General features: G+C 36.1%; 1 protein-coding gene and 1 long non-coding RNA gene across 5 annotated transcripts in view; one reads left to right on the top strand and one right to left on the bottom strand.

The window, feature by feature from the left end:
- The window catches only part of LOC113473895, a 51,855-nt gene that overhangs the window by 22,574 nt on the left and 8,381 nt on the right, over nt 1-20,900 (bottom strand). Inside the window, exons 2-4 of the long non-coding RNA XR_003395694.1 lie at nt 18,212-18,450; nt 15,316-15,416; nt 7,245-7,406 (exon numbers count right to left, since the gene is read on the bottom strand). This is a non-coding gene — a long non-coding RNA (uncharacterized LOC113473895). The remainder of the gene's footprint in view (nt 1-7,244; nt 7,407-15,315; nt 15,417-18,211; nt 18,451-20,900) is intronic.
- LOC103524259 (atrial natriuretic peptide-converting enzyme) overlaps nt 1-20,900 on the top strand; it is a 42,117-nt gene that overhangs the window by 14,215 nt on the left and 7,002 nt on the right. For 2 of the 4 annotated variants that reach the window (XM_026833363.1, XM_026833365.1), the window contains exons 2-14: nt 11,863-12,032; nt 12,884-13,037; nt 13,271-13,700; nt 13,878-14,392; nt 16,038-16,170; nt 16,860-17,012; nt 17,745-17,854; nt 18,237-18,369; nt 18,817-18,975; nt 19,261-19,380; nt 19,757-19,852; nt 20,091-20,235; nt 20,643-20,824. In XM_026833363.1, coding sequence (XP_026689164.1) covers nt 11,899-12,032; nt 12,884-13,037; nt 13,271-13,700; nt 13,878-14,392; nt 16,038-16,170; nt 16,860-17,012; nt 17,745-17,854; nt 18,237-18,369; nt 18,817-18,975; nt 19,261-19,380; nt 19,757-19,852; nt 20,091-20,235; nt 20,643-20,824 — 2,464 coding nt within the window. In that variant the 5' untranslated portion in view covers nt 11,863-11,898. Of the gene's footprint in view, nt 1-7,410; nt 7,461-11,744; nt 12,033-12,883; nt 13,038-13,270; nt 13,701-13,877; nt 14,393-16,037; nt 16,171-16,859; nt 17,013-17,744; nt 17,855-18,236; nt 18,370-18,816; nt 18,976-19,260; nt 19,381-19,756; nt 19,853-20,090; nt 20,236-20,642; nt 20,825-20,900 lie in introns of those variants that run through there. The other 2 variants (XM_026833364.1, XM_017449533.2) reach the window with 2 other exon arrangements.

Genomic DNA, 20,900 nt, shown 5'->3' with positions numbered 1-20,900 from the left:
GTTAAGCAACGCAGTGCGTGGTTGGTATTCGGATGGGTGACCATCTGGACAATCGCGTGCTGGTGACTTTTCCCGGTTCCACTCAGGCTGGGTGAGGTTAATGCGAGGAGACGGGTAGCTTGTAACCGAATGAAGGGTAAAACCCGCGTCATCATGAGTAAACCTTTAGCTCAGCTACCTACCCCTTTTTAGTAGTCTTCCCTTTTTTACTTTCCTTATCCTATAGGAAAGAGAGTAATGTAATCGGGTCAAATTTTCGATGGTCAGATTTTAGTGCCAAAACACGTTTTGAGGTCCCCAGAGCCTAAATCCAAAGTTTCAGCCATTGGTCCGTGTGTGTGTCTGTCGTGAGAGGAAGAATGTGAGACATGAAGCAAACAAGGAGATAGGATAGATGGTAAAGAGGAAACAGCAGAAAAAGAACTAAAAGGGGAAGGAGACGGAGAGACGAAGCCTGCCTGCTATATGTGTGTGAAAAAGAGGCCGTTCTCCCTTTATTCCTTTTAATGTTTCCTAATAACTGCCAATATAATGTTTAAGTCACCCATCCATTTATTGGCCTTGCTAGCTTAACGTAGGTGACGCTGAAACCGGTCCTCAATTAAGTGTTGTCTGAAACTTTCTTGCTTTGAGTTCATAGGTCGTCGCGACAAAATTCAAGATCAGAGCTCATTTGTGTGAGAAAATGTGAAAAAAAAATCCCCCAAAAACCAGTTTTTTTTATGGTTCTCTGGACAAAATTTGCACCACCTCTTTCGTGTTCCTGGTAAAAAGACCTTTAATTTAATCTAAGGCCCATGATACAAAAATGGATTATATTCGAGACCTATACTCTACGTGGTTTGATGCAGTATATCATGCTTAGTTTTAGTTTGCTTTAATTTAATATATAGGTCGACCAGGTTTGGAGAAGTCCTTCTATGGGAACAGACACAGACAGACAAACGACACCGAAGCTAATACAATAGCCCGTCCACTATACCTTTTTATTACTATCGTAATAATAAAGGAAGGACGGGCTAAAAATGGAGGGACGGAGAAAAAAAGGACGAAGACGTAAAAGTTGGAGTGGAAGAGAAATCAAACGCTTTCAAAAACAAGACACATATACTTTAGTCGGAAACCCAGCTAATATGAGATAAAAAGCTTGGTTTAGGAAGTCCCGGACCCTACAGACCTCCCCTATTCCTTCCCTCCTATTTCAGTGCTTACCTCTCCTTCCCTCCCATTACCATGTAGCTTTCACCGGTCGTACCCTTAACTTCCTCCTGTTCTTATTGTTGAGTGTCCCTTTCACCCTCATTTTCTATTACTGCTACTTTCCATTACACTTGCAAGCTTCCTTCGAGTTTATCCAAAAGACCTACTTGAATGCTTGCCTTGAAAAACGGATACAGCCCAAGTTTCGTTTGTAAAACGCAAAAAACCACCTCAACAACATTAAATTCCAAATGGAAAAAGTATCACGTAATTCGTTTATACGTTTTGCCTATACACATGTTTCTTATCTCAACATAAATTCATCGCTTCATGCAAGATTTCTTCCAGAAAGCATTTCTTTATAGTTCTTTTATTGTGTTTGGTCTGGAGTAAAAGTGCTCATAAAATTTCCGTCATGTTTCTCGTAGGTTCTGTAGTAGAGTTTTATGTCTTACTACAAGTTTTGCGATGTGTGGTTTTCCATCTGGAAAGGAGAAAACGTCAGAGGCTGAGGAGGCAAAGTTGTAAACATATGTATTAAATGAATTGCTTGAGAAAGGGAACAAAAAGACTATAAACTGGAACTAGTACAACTGGAACTCTCAACACTCTTTTAATATGAGTGGATAGTTCAATATGCCTAATGTCAATATCTGTAATCAGACTAATCAGTAATCTCTACCAATTAAATGTTCTCTTTGTGGTTGATTTGTGAGCTGAACAAACATAAAAAAAGACTCATCCCTAAAGGAGATTCAGCTTAAAAAATCGTTTGAAATTGACTGTATCGGCATCGTTAGAAATCGGCGAAATCAGCACAAGAAATGGAACAATAGCATACAGCTAACAACTAGTGTCTATAGGTCTCGGGAACAAAAAGACTATAAACTGGAACTAGTACAACTGGAACTCTCAACACTCTTTTAATATGAGTGGATAGTTCAATATGCCTAATGACAATATCTGTAATCAGACTAATCAGTAATCTCTACCAATTAAATGTTCTCTTTGTGATTGATTTGTGAGCTGAACAAACATAAAAAAGACTCATCCCTAAAGGAGATTCAGCTTGAAAAATCGTTTGAAAATTGACTATATCGGCATCGTTAGAAATCGGCGAAATCAGCACAAGAAATGGAACAACAGCGTACAGCTAACAACTAGTGTCTATAGGTCTTTAGGTTTTAGCAAGTTAAATTGAACACGCTTAAGAAGGAAGGGTCTACGGAGGCAACTTTGGCGGTAAGGAAAGCGTGCATGCAGAAGAGAAGACCTTGAAGCACGATGCACTCCAGTGCCTGAAACATAGAAAGAAAAATTAAATATTATAGATATCTACTTTAACTTCGTTGCCTGAAAGAGACTAAAAAGTCTCATCTGGAAGAGTCATCCACGCCTGGACGAAACTGGAGACGTAAAGGGACTTTTCACCGGAGTAGGTAAAGGGAACGGAGGCAACTTTGGCGGTAAGGAAAGCGTGCATGCAGAAGAGAAGACCTTGAAGCACGATGCACTCCAGTGCCTGAAACATAGAAAAAAAATTAAACATTATAGATATCTACTTTAACTTCGTTGCCTGAATGAGACTAAAAAGTCTCATCTAGAAGAGTCATCCACGCCTGGACGAAACTTGAGACGTAAAGGGACTTTTCACCGGAGTAGGTAAAGGGACTTTTCAGTCCTATGCTGGTAGTGAACAAGGTATATTCTATTCTACATAGTGTTTTAGTCTTTTCCAGAGAACCAAATATCCCCAAAGGATTTTCCATGTAGGTACACTTTGAATTGACCAACTCTAGAGACAGCCAAAAGGAATTTCCTTCCCACAGCTAGTTTATTAAACGTTGGAGGATTAGATAATGTTTCATGTGGCCCTGGGTTTTGTGTGGGGCTCTTCATATACTCCCCAAGTCCCACGTTAAAGTGAACTAAGCAGTTCACATTCGACTGTTCCTTCCCATGATTGAAGTAAAATAAAAAGGTACCACTAAAGAACTCTCTTCTATCTTGAGAGGTGATAATGAAACCAAAATGCCGAAGTAAGATGACAAACCTGGAATATGTCCTAACTTAATCAGCATTTCAAACAATAATAACCATAATCAAAATTCCAAAGACAACCAAAATGAAAGACAATGAAAATTCCAGAACGAGGGAATCGAATCTCAAAATACAAAACAGGTAAATATCAAATAACAACATACGAGTATGTGGTAGGTATTTACTCGTATACCTACAAGTATGTAAGTATAAAGAGTCTCATGAAATTCATTTTCAACAATTTCATCGTTCTGCACATAATATGACTAAGTTTTATTCGCATTATCAGTAAAAACAAAATAAAACTGTAGCCAATAATGAATAGGTAAGTGAAATTATTTGAATTAATTCTTTTTAATGTTTGCATTAATTGGTAATTTATGTAAATTATGTCGTACAATACCTTCATCGGTACACTACACATATGTGTACGTAAGCAAAATTTAAATCAGTGCAATTGGAAAGCATTGAAAGTCCTACAGGAAAAATAAAAATAAATTAATGTTGAAAAACAAAGTGTCCTTTTATCCAGTATGAAGGGGTAAACAGGTATGCAGTTGGGGAAAATACGGACAGATGTTCTCCTTTTGAGACCATTTGGCTCGATCCCAAATCTCAACCCAAGGATATAAAAGGTGCCTTAAACAGTTACTCTGGAACTAGGCCATTTTCTTATATTGCATCCTATAAAGTAAAATGACTGTCCTGATGCAATAAATTAGTGCATAATCGTGGTAGGAAATAGGTAATAGTGACCCTCTTAGCGAATGGATTTTTAAATGGAATCCAAAACTTTTTCTAATAGACCACTAACAATTTGTCACATTTAAGATTATAGAAGGTGGAAATGGGTGAGACACATCCCGCTATTAATGTATTGCCAAAATAATACAAGTACCTATTACGAATTTTTACGCACCTCTCCATTTTTTCTAAACTAGAACTCTCCTGTTGAATTCTACGAAAATTTCAGTAGGAAAACATTTTTGGCGCCCAAACTGTGACTTGAAAATGTGTAAAATTAAATGCCACTGAACAGACTTGGCGACAGAAAATACCTCATGTGTGCCTAACATGTCATCAATATGATAATGAAGTGACCAGCGAGCGTTTGCAAAATAATCACTCTGTGTACCGTACACATTATCGGAATAGGTACGTTGTGCTTTACACACTTTTAGGTCGGTGCACTAAATAAATTTACATACTAATGATTAATGATAAACTCGTGTAGTCTTTACAACCTCGATATTATTATGGTGGTGTAGTGGTCAAGGCGCTCGCCTGGTAAACTGGAGGGTGTGGGTTCAATTCCAGCTGAGGTATGGCATTTTATTCTCAATATGATTTGAGAATTTGACCACAATAATAAATGAAATATTCTAATTCTAATTAGAATCTCCATTTTCATAAATGACGAACTCGAAAGACATGTTTCAACTTTCGACATGGGGGAAAAAAAACTCAAACCACGTTCATGATAAAATTCACAACCCAAAAGAAAGAAGCGTGTTAATACGAGACACATGTGTATTTTATTGATGATGAAAAAAAAACATTTAATTGTGCTCTTCAAAAAACATACAAAGTACAGAATACATTTTATACATTGATATACATACTTGTGCTGTGGGTATTTATTATTATTTTTATAAAAAAAGGAGGAAAAATGTATAACACGTTCCAACTATTTTACAGCCCTAGAAACGGGAAAAACATTGCTTGCTACATATAAGCCGTAGTGACATTGTCATTTATGAGTTGCGATAGTTATCTTTGGATTTGAGAACCAAATATCCCCAAAGGATTTTCCATGTAGGTACACTTTGAATTGACCAACTCTAGAGACAGCCAAAAGGAATTTCCTTCCCATTTACGATTCTGATTTGACTGTCACATTTTAATACAGTTCTGATTTGACTGTTACATTTTAATACGGTTCTGACTTGACTGTTACATTTAAATACGGTTCTGACTTGACTGTTACATTTTAATACGCTTCTGATTTGACTGTTACATTTTATTACGATTCTGATTTAACTGTTAGATTTTAATACGGTTCTGATTTGACTGTTACATTTTAATACGGTTCTGATATTTTAATACGTTCTAATTTGACTGTTACATTTTTATGCGGTTCTGATTTGATTGTTACATTTTAATACGGTTCTGATTTGTCGGTTACATTTTAATACGGTTCTGACTTGACTGTTACATTTTAATACAGTTCTGCTTTGACTTTTACATTTTAATACGGTTCTGATTTGACTGTTACATTATTTTAATAGGTTCTGATTTGACTGTTACATTGTAATACGGTTCTAATTTGACTGTTACATTATTTTAATACGGTTCTGATTTGACTATTACATTTTAATACGGTTCTGATTTGACTGTTACATTTTAATACCGTTTTAATCTGACTGTTACATTTATTTACGGTGTTTGCCAAAGAGGAAATTTGTCTTAGCCACTAATTCCAAAATTTAATAATGCAATTATGTACTATGTACGAAAAATGTATATTGGGATAATAATGTAGTAAATTTACTAATCTACTAATTTGTAAACGTGAGTAGAGAAGGTAGTAAAAAATGTCGCTTTTGGTGATTTTTCCAACCCGTCTGCATGGATATTTCGTAATTTTGGCATTTGCTTCTTCTTTATAGTTTGGTTCTGAGATTTTTATAAATTATTAAATCTATTACTGTAGTATTAAGAGTCTGATGCGGAGATGTCATGGGTTCAAATTTCAAATCCACACCTAACCCGCGGATTTTTATTACTACGCAGTTAGTAGTGATAGTCAATCTCACATTGACGGAATTACTAGCCAAGGGGAGAAAACAGAAACCATTAAAGTATTTGTTTTGAAAAAGTTCAACTTTACAACTTCCACTCCACCCCGTGTCTCACTCAAGTCAAAAAAGTTTACTGATCAAATAATAATTCCATGGGGTTTAGAAATTTTAAAATCTATTATCTCCAGCTTGAAGTACTTTATGTTATGGAGATATTTATATACTCTCCCAACCCAAAGAGTCAGCATTCCAACGGGCTCCGGATTTCTTACAAAAACAAAACAAGCCTTGTTCTGTACTCGTATACGGTAAGGCCAACATTTGAAATCATGCACTCTCAATGAATTGTTTGTCGAAAAAAAACGTCGACATACATCGACACTTTTAGGGAGGCAATTCGTCCCTCACAATACAAAGGGTCGTACGGCACATTTTTGAACTTTTGCAGGAGAGCGAAAACCAGCTTTTTTATGTGATAAATAAACGTGAGTAGAGAAGGTAGTAAAAAATGTCGCTTTTGGTGATTTTTCCAACCCGTCTGCATGGATATTTCGTAATTTTGGCATTTCCTTCTTCTTTATAGTTTGGTTCTGAGATTTCTATAAATTATTAAATCTATTACTGTAGTATTAAGAGTCTGATGCGGAGATGTCATGGGTTCAAATTTCAAATCCACACCTAACCCGCGGATTTTTATTACTACGCAGTTAGTAGTGATAGTCAATCTCACATTGACGGAATTACTAGCCAAGGGGAGAAAACAGAAACCATTAAAGTATTTGTTTTGAAAAAGTTCAACTTTACAACTTCCACTCCACCCCGTGTCTCACTCAAGTCAAAAAAGTTTACTGATCAAATAATAATTCCATGGGGTTTAGAAATTTTAAAATCTATTATCTCCAGCTTGAAGTACTTTATGTTATGGAGATATTTATATACTCTCCCAACCCAAAGAGTCAGGATTCCAACGGGCTCCGGATTTCTTACAAAAACAAGCCTTGTTCTGTACTCGTATACGGTAAGGCCAAAATTTGAAATCATGCACTCTCAATGAATTGAGAATATCGAAAAAACGTCGACATACATCGACACTTTTAGGGAGGCAATTCGTCCCTCACAATACAAAGGGACGTACGGCACATTTTTGAACTTTTGCAGGAGAGCGAAAACCAGCTTTTTTTATGTGATAAGAACATGACTTACGCAAGTTCTGAAAATAAACTATCCACGACGTCCCATTAGCGATAGAATACACAACTGTTCGACTCTAGACTCGAGAATAACTTCATGCAACTTTGGTATCCGTTTGGCACAAAGAGTCATCAATGTCATCATACAATGTTGATATGTTGACCATCTGTGCATCTGTAAAATAAAGATAACCCAAAGGAGAATGAATATTATAAAGTGGATTGGAAGGTAAACAAAAATTACATATAGATTTCTCTTTTAGTTTATTTAAAAATGAATACTATCTTTCCCCAACGTACTTACATATGTATATATCAATTTACATCATATATTTATTTCTTTTCTCATCTGCCTTTATTTTATAACATCTCTAAACCTGAGTGCTACTTGTACACCACTGAGTGTATTTGTGTATTGGTGCAAAGAAGGTAAACAAAAATTACATATAGATTTCTCTTTTAGTTTATTTAAAAATGAATACTATCTTTCCCCAACGTACTTACATATGTATACCAATTTACATCATATATTTATTTCTTTTCTCATCTGCCTTTATTTTATAAAATCTCTAAACCTGAGTGCTACTTGTACACCACTGAGTGTATTTGTGTATTGGTGCAATTGTGTAATGACAAATCTTAGGAACTGTTCTACACAACACTTGATAGCACTATAGCAAAAAGCATTTTGAGCGGGATTTTGATCGATTTCAATTTTGTTATACCTACGCTTTTCCCTTGAACATTAGAGACTGTGTACCCAACGGGAGCGGAGGGAGTCTGGAGCAAGTAATACACCTACTTCATTTCTTTTAAAACTTGAATATGACGCGACGGACGGGAAATATGTATAATCTGAAAAGGTAATATGAGAAGCTATTGTTTTAGGAAAAAATAAACTGCAAATTTTTGTAAACTTGGTGTATAAACTGAAACTATTTTCGAGAAGTTTCGTTTTAAATCCTGAAAAGTTTGTACGCCCGAAAAAAAGTAGCACCATCAAAAAACTACCCATCGCACCATCAAAAAAAAGCACATATTATTCGATTTAAAAAATCAATAAAATTTAATTTACATTTTCCTGGGATTTCAACCACAGGTAAAATATACTAACAGAACACAATAGCAATTTTCATTGCTTTGCATGTGCTAAGGAACATAGGGGTCACTGTTCTTTCGGAGCTTTTTCATATTTAACAAAGGCACCCGAGATCAACTTGAAGAAAAAGATCTTTGAAAGTTTGAAACATTATGGATACTAACTTATCTTAAGTTTGGACAGTACCAGAAGGACCTTGAAATCTTGTATCTCTTTTTCTTCAAATTGGACAGGAATACCTAGTAACTCTTTTAAGGCCTACATAAAGAACATTATTTTTTTTGACTGCAACGAATTGCATGAATATTTATCCAGTATATGAACTTTTTCAAGTCACCTTTGAATATCAACTACATACCCGGTGAATTAATCATGGGCATGATACACCCTAGGAATGTATCACACATAGCTGGCTCAAAACCCACCGTGTATGGACAAATGAAACTGTCAGAAGACATTTGATCGTGTTCGAAATCCGCTCGACCCCGTAAATTCACATTCCTTAAATTCTTATCTAAACATTATCCTTATATGCTCACAGTTTGTTCGGTATATCACAATTTGAATGATCAAGGGTTATTGCTCTTAGTACCCAGAAGGAAAACAATGGAAAGCCCGTATTCCCGTGGTAAAGATTCCTCAACCGCTCTGTAATTCTGTAATCTGTATACCAAAGTCAGGGAAAACATCTCAAATTACGAAAAGCAAGGAAAATAAATGAAATATTCTAATTCTAATTAGAATCTCCATTTTCATAAATGACGAACTCGAAAGACATGTTTCAACTTTCGACATGGGGGAAAAAAAACTCAAACCACGTTCATGATAAAATTCACAACCCAAAAGAAAGAAGCGTGTTAATACGAGACACATGTGTATTTTATTGATGATGAAAAAAAAACATTTAATTGTGCTCTTCAAAAAACATACAAAGTACAGAATACATTTTATACATTGATATACATACTTGTGCTGTGGGTATTTATTATTATTTTTATAAAAAAAGGAGGAAAAATGTATAACACGTTCCAACTATTTTACAGCCCTAGAAACGGGAAAAACATTGCTTGCTACATATAAGCCGTAGTGACATTGTCATTTATGAGTTGCGATAGTTATCTTTGGATTTGAGAACCAAATATCCCCAAAGGATTTTCCATGTAGGTACACTTTGAATTGACCAACTCTAGAGACAGCCAAAAGGAATTTCCTTCCCATGATTGAAGTAAAATAAAAAGGTACCACTAAAGAACTCTCTTCTATCTTGAGAGGTGATAATGAAACCAAAATGCCGAAGTAAGATGACAAACCTGGAATATGTCCTAACTTAATCAGCATTTCAAACAATAATAACCATAATCAAAATTCCAAAGACAACCAAAATGAAAGACAATGAAAATTCCAGAACGAGGGAATCGAATCTCAAAATACAAAACAGGTAAATATCAAATAACAACATACGAGTATGTGGTAGGTATTTACTCGTATACCTACAAGTATGTAAGTATAAAAAGAGTTTCATGAAATTTATTTTCAACAATTTGATCGTTCTGCACATAATATGACTGCGTTTTATTCGCATTATCAGTAAAAACAAAATAAAACTGTAGCCAATAATGAATAGGTAAGTGAAATTATTTGAATTAATTCTTTTTAATGTTTGCATTAATTGGTAATTTATGTAAATTATGTCGTACAATACCTTCATCGGTACACTACACATATGTGTACGTAAGCAAAATTTAAATCAGTGCAATTGGAAAGCATTGAAAGTCCTACAGGAAAAATAAAAATAAATTAATGTTGAAAAACAAAGTGTCCTTTTATCCAGTATGAAGGGGTAAACAGGTATGCAGTTGGGGGAAAATACGGACAGATGTTCTCCTTTTGAGACCATTTGGCTCGATCCCAAATCTCAACCCAAGGATATAAAAGGTGCCTTAAACAGTTACTCTGGAACTAGGCCATTTTCTTATATTGCATCCTATAAAGTAAAATGACTGTCCTGATGCAATAAATTAGTGCATAATCGTGGTAGGAAATAGGTAATAGTGACCCTCTTAGCGAATGGATTTTTAAATGGAATCCAAAACTTTTTCTAATAGACCACTAACAATTTGTCACATTTAAGATTATAGAAGGTGGAAATGGGTGAGACACATCCCGCTATTAATGTATTGCCAAAATAATACAAGTACCTATTACGAATTTTTACGCACCTCTCCATTTTTTCTAAACTAGAACTCTCCTGTTGAATTCTACGAAAATTTCAGTAGGAAAACATTTTTGGCGCCCAAACTGTGACTTGAAAATGTGTAAAATTAAATGCCACTGAACAGACTTGGCGACAGAAAATACCTCATGTGTGCCTAACATGTCATCAATATGATAATGAAGTGACCAGCGAGCGTTTGCAAAATAATCACTCTGTGTACCGTACACATTATCGGAATAGGTACGTTGTACTTTACACACTTTTAGGTCGGTGACTAAATAAATTTACATACTAATGATAGACTCCTGTGGTCTTTACAACCTCGATATGGTGGTGTTTTTCCTCGGTGGTGTAGTGGTCAAGGCGCTCGCCTGGTAAACTGGAGGGTGTGGGTTCAATTCCAGCTGATGTATGGCATTTTATTCTCAATATGATTTGAGAATTTGACCACAATAATAGTAGTATCCTATTGCTGGAGTATCCACATAACTTATATCTCATACACATACCTGCGTTTTTGAACTCTGAGGCACTTTTCCTAAAAACAAACAAGTAATATCCTAGGTACATGGACCATTTCGAGGTGAATAATTATATTACACTTAATTACACATGTTCCAGTTAAGCATACTTGTCAGGTGAAGTAAATTATTGGAAACAAAATGAGCTTCCGAGCAGCTTCAACGTACATTGACCTTTCCAAGTACAAAAGCCTGTTTTTAGGTCACCTCGTTTAAAACGCGAAAAGCATTTTGGTTACGTTCAAGAGCTTTCATTATTCTTGTTACAAATTTACATTAAATTTTAATCCCCTGATTTCATTCATTTATTTGTTCCAAGTTTCAATTTTACGTATGAATATGTTTTCCCCATTGAATAGAAATTGATGTATCTTGTTCTCTGATCGATGCTAGACGATACTGTTATCAGCTTTCACTGTTTTTTATGCACAGCAAGCTCTCATAACTCATTGTTCTGCTATTGATTTTGGCTGACGAGTAGAACAACGAACAACTCACTAGCATAGACACAGAGGTAGAACATGACCACCCCTGAATTTTTGTCAGTTTTCGCAACAGAAAAAAATAGCCTGCCACTGCCAGCATTTACAAATTATGATATTTCATCAGTTAAAATAAGTTAATGTACTAAAACAACTTCACAATCATTTAGGTTCGCCATACTTATTCCAAATATTTATGTATTGGGTATTACATACTTGAATTTAAGCACATGTATTTTTACTCATCGATGATATAGCTGGAATCACAATGCAGATTCTTTGATCTAAATTGTCTTACTTGGGTCGTATTTCAGATATGACAATTTCTGATCATTTCTCACGCAAGTAGAATGTCCTTAAACCAAGATGACGCCGGGCGAGGCTTCTCCCCAAGACGATTCAGCTCGGGGAACATTTTCTTTCCTGATGATATGAATTTTACTCATCGAGGGTTTAGCTGGAATAAGGACCCCCAAGCTAACAAGTAAGTTCATTGTACCTTCTATGCAAACTTTTGTAATCTTTAATAACTAAGATATTGTTTCCAACAGAGTTCCAGACTTTCCTTATCCAAGTTTTATATTTATACTTCTACCCATACTTCACGTTTCATTTAAAGTGCAAAGACAAATTTTACAGTACGCTCCAGACTGAGTTTACTCTGCTAATTGTTTATTTGTGTAGCAATTAAATCTAATTATGTTAAATTATTATTCGTTCTACAGATTTCTACTAGTATTACTGAAAAGAAAATAATCACAGTAGTACTTTCTCATTACCTTGTATTGCTAGGTTACAGTACAGTGTACTACTTTGTGAGGTAATGGAAAGTAAAAAGGAGGAGGTGGAGGAGGAGAAGAAGAAGAAAATGTACTTCTACTTTGTTGACCATCATCATGATAATCCTGAATATAAGGAAGGAGAGGAGAGAGAGATGAAAAGATCTGTTCGAGGAGAATATTTTCTATTGGGATTACTTCTTCTTCTTCCTTTCCTTCATCATCATCCTTGTAAAGTTTTCATTATTTCTTTTTATTAGATTATTCTCATCTTGTAACAGATTACAATATTAACATGTTATAATATTGATTCCCTCGACGTAGGCTGTATTTTGCACGTGGCAAAAGTTTCAAGGTAAAACGTTCTTTACGTACGGATGTTCTTTGTGGAGTGTAATTATTATTGGGGTAGCTTCATGTTTAGTTAGGACTTGGGAAGTAAATATCGCGTTCATTTTGTATTATTTTTTCTACTTTATTTATTTAAATTTATTTAGGGGTATTTTTTTTTTTCTGCGGTGAATAAATAAATATCATATAGCAACTCCTGTTTCAGAACATATCGCGCATCTTCGTTCAAAGAACCCTCGACATATCGACACCGATCCTATCTCGAATCTTTGGTCAATAATTTGGACTGCAAACCGTTTCAAAATGATTCGAGTCCCACTAGGCGTCATTCTTCCGTTCAATTCAGTACTACGTCAATGGTAAGATATGGTTGGGAAAACAATGTCTTCTTTTGGAGAAATCACGAACTGGTACCTATTGTTAGATACCTACTTTTATGTTGCTGTAGACCAATAACATTTTTTTTCAAAATACTTGGTACTTTTTAATGTTTTTTACACCCATAGTTTTTTTTTCTTTGCAAAGATCAGCTGAATCACCCCTCCCTCTATCCAATCAATTCAAACTTATAGGAGAACTCCAATATTTTCAGGGAAGTCAAAAACAACCTCCTGCAGTTCCGGAAAGGCGAAACCCCAGCTCTGTTCCGCCTCAGCTACCCAAACCCATAATTCAAACACGAAAGTTACCAGCAATACCAACAAGCTCTGCAGGCAGAGTTTGTTCCAGCTCTGATAATCAAGTACCTTTGAAAACGCTGTCGGATATTTCGGTCCGATACGTGAACAATAGTCGATGCGGGAGTGTGGATTATTCAGAGACCAACTCGAGTCAATTAAATCCTTCCTCGCGACGGAAGGAAAACATTTACGTCATGAATAGTTCAGACCCATCTCCCAGCCTGAGGAGATACTCAGAGGCGTATCCCATCAGGCGAGATAGCACGTCATCCAACTACGACTATCCGGAACTAGTCAAGATACCTCCACCACGACCTGAACTTCCTAGGAAATTATCAGAAGGTAAAATATTGTCATCATAGCATAACCTAGCTAATTATTTCAATATAATGTATTTTGTAGAACATTGAAAACGTGTACCAACAGCTATTTGTAGAGTAATTTTGAATGGGAAAACGTCAGTTGTAATTAAAGATAAAGTATACTGGAAGGCTTTACATAAAACATTGTCTGTTCCAGGAAATGCATCAGTGGAAGCCAACACCATCAGTGGCAGTAGCAATGCCATCAATATGAATAGTACTAGTAACAATAACATGGGCAGTAACACCACCATAGGCAACAGAAGGGTTCGAGCAATCAAGAAACCGCCCCCAATCCAAACATCAACTTGTAAAGAATATGACTATCATACATACGAACAAATCATGCATCCAACGAAATCACCCGATAATATTCGACAAGACTCGAGTATTTCCAGTGACGGATATTTCAGTCAAACATCATCTCCAAGTTACACCGTGCGAAGCATGGAGACGCCACTGCTCCCTCACATTAAAAACAAAAAGAAATACAACATCGCGAAAATTTCACTCGAGGGTAAAGGTGAAGAGATAGATACTGGAATATCATCGCTCGAAGCTTGCTCTGGTAATGTTTCACCTTTGATTAAAAGTCACAGCACACCTGCCTGTCTCCAAGCGGTAGTAAAGATGCACAACGACACCAGCTCCAATATGTCTCTGCACCATAGGGTACTTTTATCACACCAAAACTCACGCTTTCTTGCACTCAAATCGCCTTGCATGTTTGTCGCATACTTAGACACTATTTCAGAGTTGCCCCACATGATGCTGCAGTTGTTATTCTAGTAGATTAATAATAGATTTTATTATTCAATTTTACAATAATGTTCTGACAATCCGCATTCTATTCTGACATTAGTGGATATTAATCAAGTTGACTACAGACAATCAAGCATGCAGCACTGCAGACATTTTAACAACAATTTCACTAGTTCCAAGTTCCACTAAATTTGACTAATTCCAAGAATTTCCCATCATTGAAATTTTACTAGTTTCATAATCCTACAAAATACTTGCTATTTTATACATTCCCAATGGGGATTTTTTTTACATTTTCCAATGTTGGGCAGCTCTGTACAAGTTCCTATGCATGTCTAGTCAAAAAATTTCGCGAACAAGTGATAATTAAAACGTTGCAGGCTCTCAGCACTTGAGCTCGACGGCCATAGCAGCGAATTTTCCCTCGTTAGCCTTTGAATTCGCCGAAAGGTCGATTCCTACGTAAAAAGTTGTGAAAAATCCAAATCTGAAGTCAAAACTCCGAAAAAGTAACTTTAAAAGGTCGAAAATTCAATTTTTAATTGCCGTTCTATTGAAAAAGTTCAAAGAGTTGTGACGTCAGACTTAACCTAAAAATGCGCAGAAACGCTTGCGCACAAACAAACGAAGCGGGAGTCATGAATTATGACGTCATCGCCTACGGGAGCGTATGTCGTGACGTCAAACTTTACAAATTACCGGTATTTTTTAAATCGATTTATCTCGGGATCTAGAATTCGTAGAAGAAAAAGAAAAATTCCGTTGGTCCTCATTTTTCCTGCTCTATGACTTTGAAACATCACCCAAGTAAGCGCAACAGATCTATTCCTTACCTTGGCATAACATCCTTTTGAAATCTGTAGAATTTAGTGAGTAGAACATCAGATGAACAGGGTGAAATTGGCATAGATTTTCTGCATTTTATCTCCAGTACCTGGGGAGAAAAAATCCGGAATGAATTCGATTAGAGTGGTGGTTACTATATTTTTTCACAGTATTGCACCCGAATGAGGGTGGTAAATATCACTGCTGTATGACAATAACCTTTTACAGAGTGAAATTAAATATTTGTTTCACCTTTTTTGGAGGTACTGTTCTGTTTAGGGAAAATTCGCTTAAGAAAAAAAGGGAGAGAAAAGATTTTTTTCCTCATGCATGTGTTTTATACCAATGTATTAGTTGTAGCTACACACTCATATGTAAGAACAAAATTTGAGTAAAATTAAATTAGTAATAAACTAGTATGAAATTTAAATTAGTAATACCTAAACTAGTAATAAAGGTAAGTAATAATGTACTACCACAGTAAGATATTTCGACCTTAGAACTAGATAGTGCAACCGTTGATTCTCTACAATTTTTAGCTTTCAAGAAAACTTAACTCATACGATTAGTATGCAGATCATCTTTGACGCTGCACACGAAAACTTTAGTGGTATAGAAATTAACCAAAAAATATTGCAAGTTGAAAATTAAAAAAAAAAAAAAAAAAAAACAAACAAAGACAAAGTATAAACTTTCAATAAAATTCTTCCGTTAATTCTTTCCTTCTTAGATAATCCGGGACATTAGAAAGCCATCAACGCACACCATCAGGGGCAGACCTTACAAAATTCAATACGTTCAAATCGTGGTGAATGCAATCGCTTTATTTGCCATTGCTGGAGGGATAGTCAGCTACTTTAGAGGTAAGAAGTTCCATCCACCTACCAGTTATTTTTCCTTTCTTCCATTCTCTTTCGAGTCAGAATTTTTATGAATGCCTGTTATCTTTTGTAGTTATGCAATGTGCCACACACAGAACTAATTTTCTCCGTGTGGGTGCCACCTACAACTGAACTTTCAATAGCACGTAATCTCTTCCAATTGTTTATCAGATATATTATTTTCCCTCTTAGGTAGGTTCATTTCTGGCAAAGTTCACTTTAAAATGTAAATAATTCACTGTCTGCGTTGGTGGGCGGTTGGGATCAATAAGTAATTACTTGAGAAAAGCCTTAACCAAACTGTCAAAAAATATTACTGTCATATTTTTTTCGATATAAAATTTCGAATTACTTGGGAGAAGAGATTTATTTCTCTTTGTTTTCTCCCTCTCTCTATTTTTTGAGGTTTTACTGAGGTCATTCAAATTTTTCATCTCCCTTTTAATGGAAGTCTCTGGCGAAGTGAAAGTTATAAAATTTCATTTTTAAATAACTAGTTTTGAAAATAGACCACCTCCGCCAACCAATGGAAATAACTGTACTAATTTTCTGGACTTATTCTTCAAGACAAAGTATTTTGTTAACGTTAACATATTGTTATTCCACATAAGGGAATGTGTAAAATACTATCAGTGTTTGTCTACGTCTTAATGGACGAATCTCTCTTTCAGCCTACCCTACCCAGGTGTCAATCCAGTATATCAACAGAACGGTGATCAACCGTGATCACCTGGCTGCCATAGCTCTTCCTAATGAAAACAATAATCAACTGGATGGCAAATCTGTAGTGCACTACAACAAAGGCGATGGCAATCCGTCAAAAGGTAAGAAAAGTCAAAATTAACGCCAGAAAGATACAGGGTTTAAAAGTTCAAAATTAGGAAACATTAAAAGGATAAAAGGAAGAACGGGCTCTAGTCTTGATTTTAAATAATTACAGATGAAAGTATGTAGGAACATATATGATGTAGTAATAGGGAGCGCGTAGCGCGACCGCATGCATGCACAACCGTGCGGAGCCCCGGGAGGGCGTAGCGCGACCGTATACGCAACCTCCCGAACACGAAGTGCGAGTAATAATAGTACATAATTTTAACCACGATCGAGTAAACTACGGGCTAAAAAATTCCCGAAGGGACGGGCCCTGCTTGTTTGTTTATGAGGAATGGTTTCTATTTAGAGCTGTGATTATCTACTTTTCATTAGGTACACAAACAAGTATTCAGAATTCTGAACATATTCATATTGGTAAAGAATCCCGTATTTATAAGATAAAGGGCAGGGTTGACCCTGTATTATTTCTCCCTCTATTTATCGAACACATTTACACCTTTGTTTTGGTTTATCTCTGATAACCTTTATTTTGACTTACGAAATAAAACTTATTGTTCGATAAAATGAAAAGTTTATAATAAACTTGTGCCTTCAGCCCACGCCAGTCTGACACGTTCCAAATGTCAAATTATCATCATTTACATTTACCCAAATTCATCTTGTCCTTTCTTTTTTGGGTACCTGAGTATTTAATATTCAAATTTTCTTCCGAATGTTCACAGGAAAGTGTGTTCTGTTAGAGGTTAAGTTCTGTCTTGATCACAAAGTACCTTACAACTACACATTGTTCCCAAACTACCTGGGCGATTTCTCACAATCCGATGCTCAAACTGTAAGTCACCTTTTAATTCTTAGAGCTAGACCTGGGGTTCACAACAGGGATACGTGCTACAATAATTGAACAAATTAAGAAAGTTACAAGTTTCACAATAACTCTAAATCGATTTTCAATTTCATTAATTTAAGGTAAAAATATCAATTTTTAATTGCATTAACTTTAGGATCATCAATAAATCAACACATGAAGGAAATTTTCTCATCAGATTTTGGAACTGGTCCAACCTTTGAGGGATCTCAGTACATAACTAGATATTTAACAAATAACCTGAGTGAGGTCTACAGTTCACGAGTTCACTAAACCACTAGCATAACTAGGATCCTTTAAACTTCAACATAATTGAATACATACCTCCTGTCCATGTTTAAACTTGCAGGATTTGGAGGCTTATGAAGCCATCATTGACGTGAGATGTTACGAGCTGGCATCCCTCTTCCTATGCGCGGCCATGGTACCTCCTTGTTCTTCCCAGGGATTCTTTCTCCGGCCCTGTCGGTCATTATGTCAAGGTAAGTTCGAATTTATCTGCCTCGATGGTGTAGTGGTTAAGACGCTCGCCTGGTAAACAGTGGTGATTTCTGATTTGAATCCTTTAAGAAGGAAAAGAAGCAAAGGAGATTAATAATTATTAATTACTATGGTAGGCATGATAATCCGGACTGCCTATTTCATCAGGCCCAGCTATACAATGGAGGAGTTGCAATTGGGAAAATATTATTAATAAAAGGTCGATTCCTACGTAAAAAGTTGTGAAAAATCCAATCTGAGGTCAAAACTCCGAAAAAGTAACTTTGCGCAATAATGAATGTTACAAGTCACGTTACAAGGAAACTGTTGATCCCACTATTTGTAGATTTGTACTGAAGTGCAGTAGCTGATCCTAATTTTAAGACGATTCAAGTGAGCATACATAAGTTGGTCACGCTTATAAAATTTCCTTCCCAACTTCATTTCAGAAACCAAACGACGCTGCGGATTCTTCTTCGACGTGTTTGGTCTTCCGCTCCCGTCGATGGAGAATTGCAACCTCTACCCAGACGATATGAAATATCCGGACGTCAAATGTGTTGGACACAAACAAGTGCAGGAGGAGAAAATAAGAGCCATGAATAAGAGTAAGTTAGTATTACTGTACGGGGACCGCCAGCCTTATCTTGGACGCTAGCGCTTGCCTATAGCCGTGAGTCACGGGACGGCTGGTTTTCTCCTATCATGTCCTTTTCTCTTCGATTTCGGGACGATAAGACTCCGTTGTTACAGATCCATCTATCAATCGGGGACCCTGAAGGAAAATGTATTCTTCCTGAAAATCGTTTTCCTTGAAGATAACGATTCATGAAAATTTATTAAGACTTGAGAATAATGTTTTATTAACATTTTGTGATCAAATTTGTTTGCAGTCTGTCTCGAAGGATTTCAATGTGATGTGAACAGATGCATTCCCTTGGACTGGCAATGTGACGGCCATATTGATTGTCAAGATCAAACTGATGAACTCAATTGTGAACCCTGCAAAGCAGGTAAGCAACTGCAGAGTTTCCAATTCTAAAACAGAGTGTTATTTCAAATCCAGATGTAGAGTGAAGTATTTTATGTTGAATGATTGAGTGGTGGAGTGTTTCTTCTCTTGGATGTCAAAGATATTTACTATTTAGTCAATCAATGGTCCAGATTTTTTTTCGACTGGAGCTGTTGCAAATACTTTGGACTTTAGTGTTGCTAATTTTAGGTTGTGACATCTGTAACACCTGTTGTTCACTAATTTACCATAGAGGTAACTTCCATCTTGTCATCGTATGAGAGAATCGCTGGATCAGATTTTCTATCTCACTTCTTTCTCACTCAACAGCAATAAACAGTAGTCCTAAGGTAGTAACATTTTTTCTTGTTTTTCAGATGAGATTCATTGTGGCTTGAACAAATGTATTTCTGATTATCACGTGTGTGACGGCAAAGTGGACTGTCCTTGGGGTCAGGACGAGAGGAACTGCTGTAAGTAATATAATCTCCATGTAGATCAGATAATTCTACTTTTTGTCACGCTTTTTCCACAATAAAATGATGGGGAAACAGAAGAAACTTTCTAAATATGAAATATGTAAATGAAAATAAATATGTATACTCGTAGGTTCCCCGTAAATAATACCATGGAAAGTAAAAACATCAGCTTTATCCTTTTCAAAAGTTCCAATGTTTTTCAACCTGTTTCTATTATTTTCAAACATTTCAGTGCAACTGAGTGGCATGATGGGAGATGTCGCCAAAGGTGTGCTTGAACTTTACAGACCCGAACACAAGACATTCCACACCTCCTGTATTACCAAGTATGATCCTGACAACTCCCCCAGAGCCATCTGCGCAAGACTTGGATATACGTAAGTAATATTACAGATTACACTCACAAGGGCCTCGACATTTTTGGAGGATCGCCAAGCCATCAGTCATAAAAGTCCAAGGTTCAAAGTTCATGTATTCTTAGCGAGTTTTTGCAGACCAAAATTAGCGTCCTGTCCTGTTAACTGAACTCCTTAACGTTATTTGACAAAAATTCGTTTCTGCGCATGTTTCTGCACATGCGCAGAAACGAAAGTTAAGAGTTCAATTAACGGAATGCTAATTTTGGTTGCAAAGTCTCTCTTGTTATCTAAGACACTTTTTAATACTGGATTAAAAACTCGTTAATTTTTTGAACGTTCATTTTGACTGTTAGTTACGTACTTATAGGACACTTTTTTTATGACTAAAAATTTCAATTTTCAATACGACATTTTCATTTCCACAGACAAGTCAACCACACGGAGCTGATTCGTGAGAAGCCACTGACGAAAATGCGTCACACCGGACATCAACTGGACGTGTCGTACAATCTACCGTACAGCCCCTACAACGATTCCATGCTGAAACTCAAAGCGTGCAATGACGACGATGACTATCCCCAGTTGGAATTGACCTGTACTAACATACGTGAGTTTCAAAGTATACAGAATTACAGAGGTTTCCAAAGTCCAAGTCCAAAAAAAAAAAAAAAAAAAAAAAAAAA

The sequence above is a fragment of the Diaphorina citri genome, unplaced genomic scaffold (genome assembly GCF_000475195.1).
Source record: "Diaphorina citri unplaced genomic scaffold, Diaci psyllid genome assembly version 1.1 scaffold89, whole genome shotgun sequence".
NCBI lineage: Eukaryota > Metazoa > Arthropoda > Insecta > Hemiptera > Psyllidae > Diaphorina > Diaphorina citri.
The sequence above is the reverse complement of the archived record's forward strand: the minus strand, read 5'-3'. Positions and strand labels throughout refer to the sequence as shown.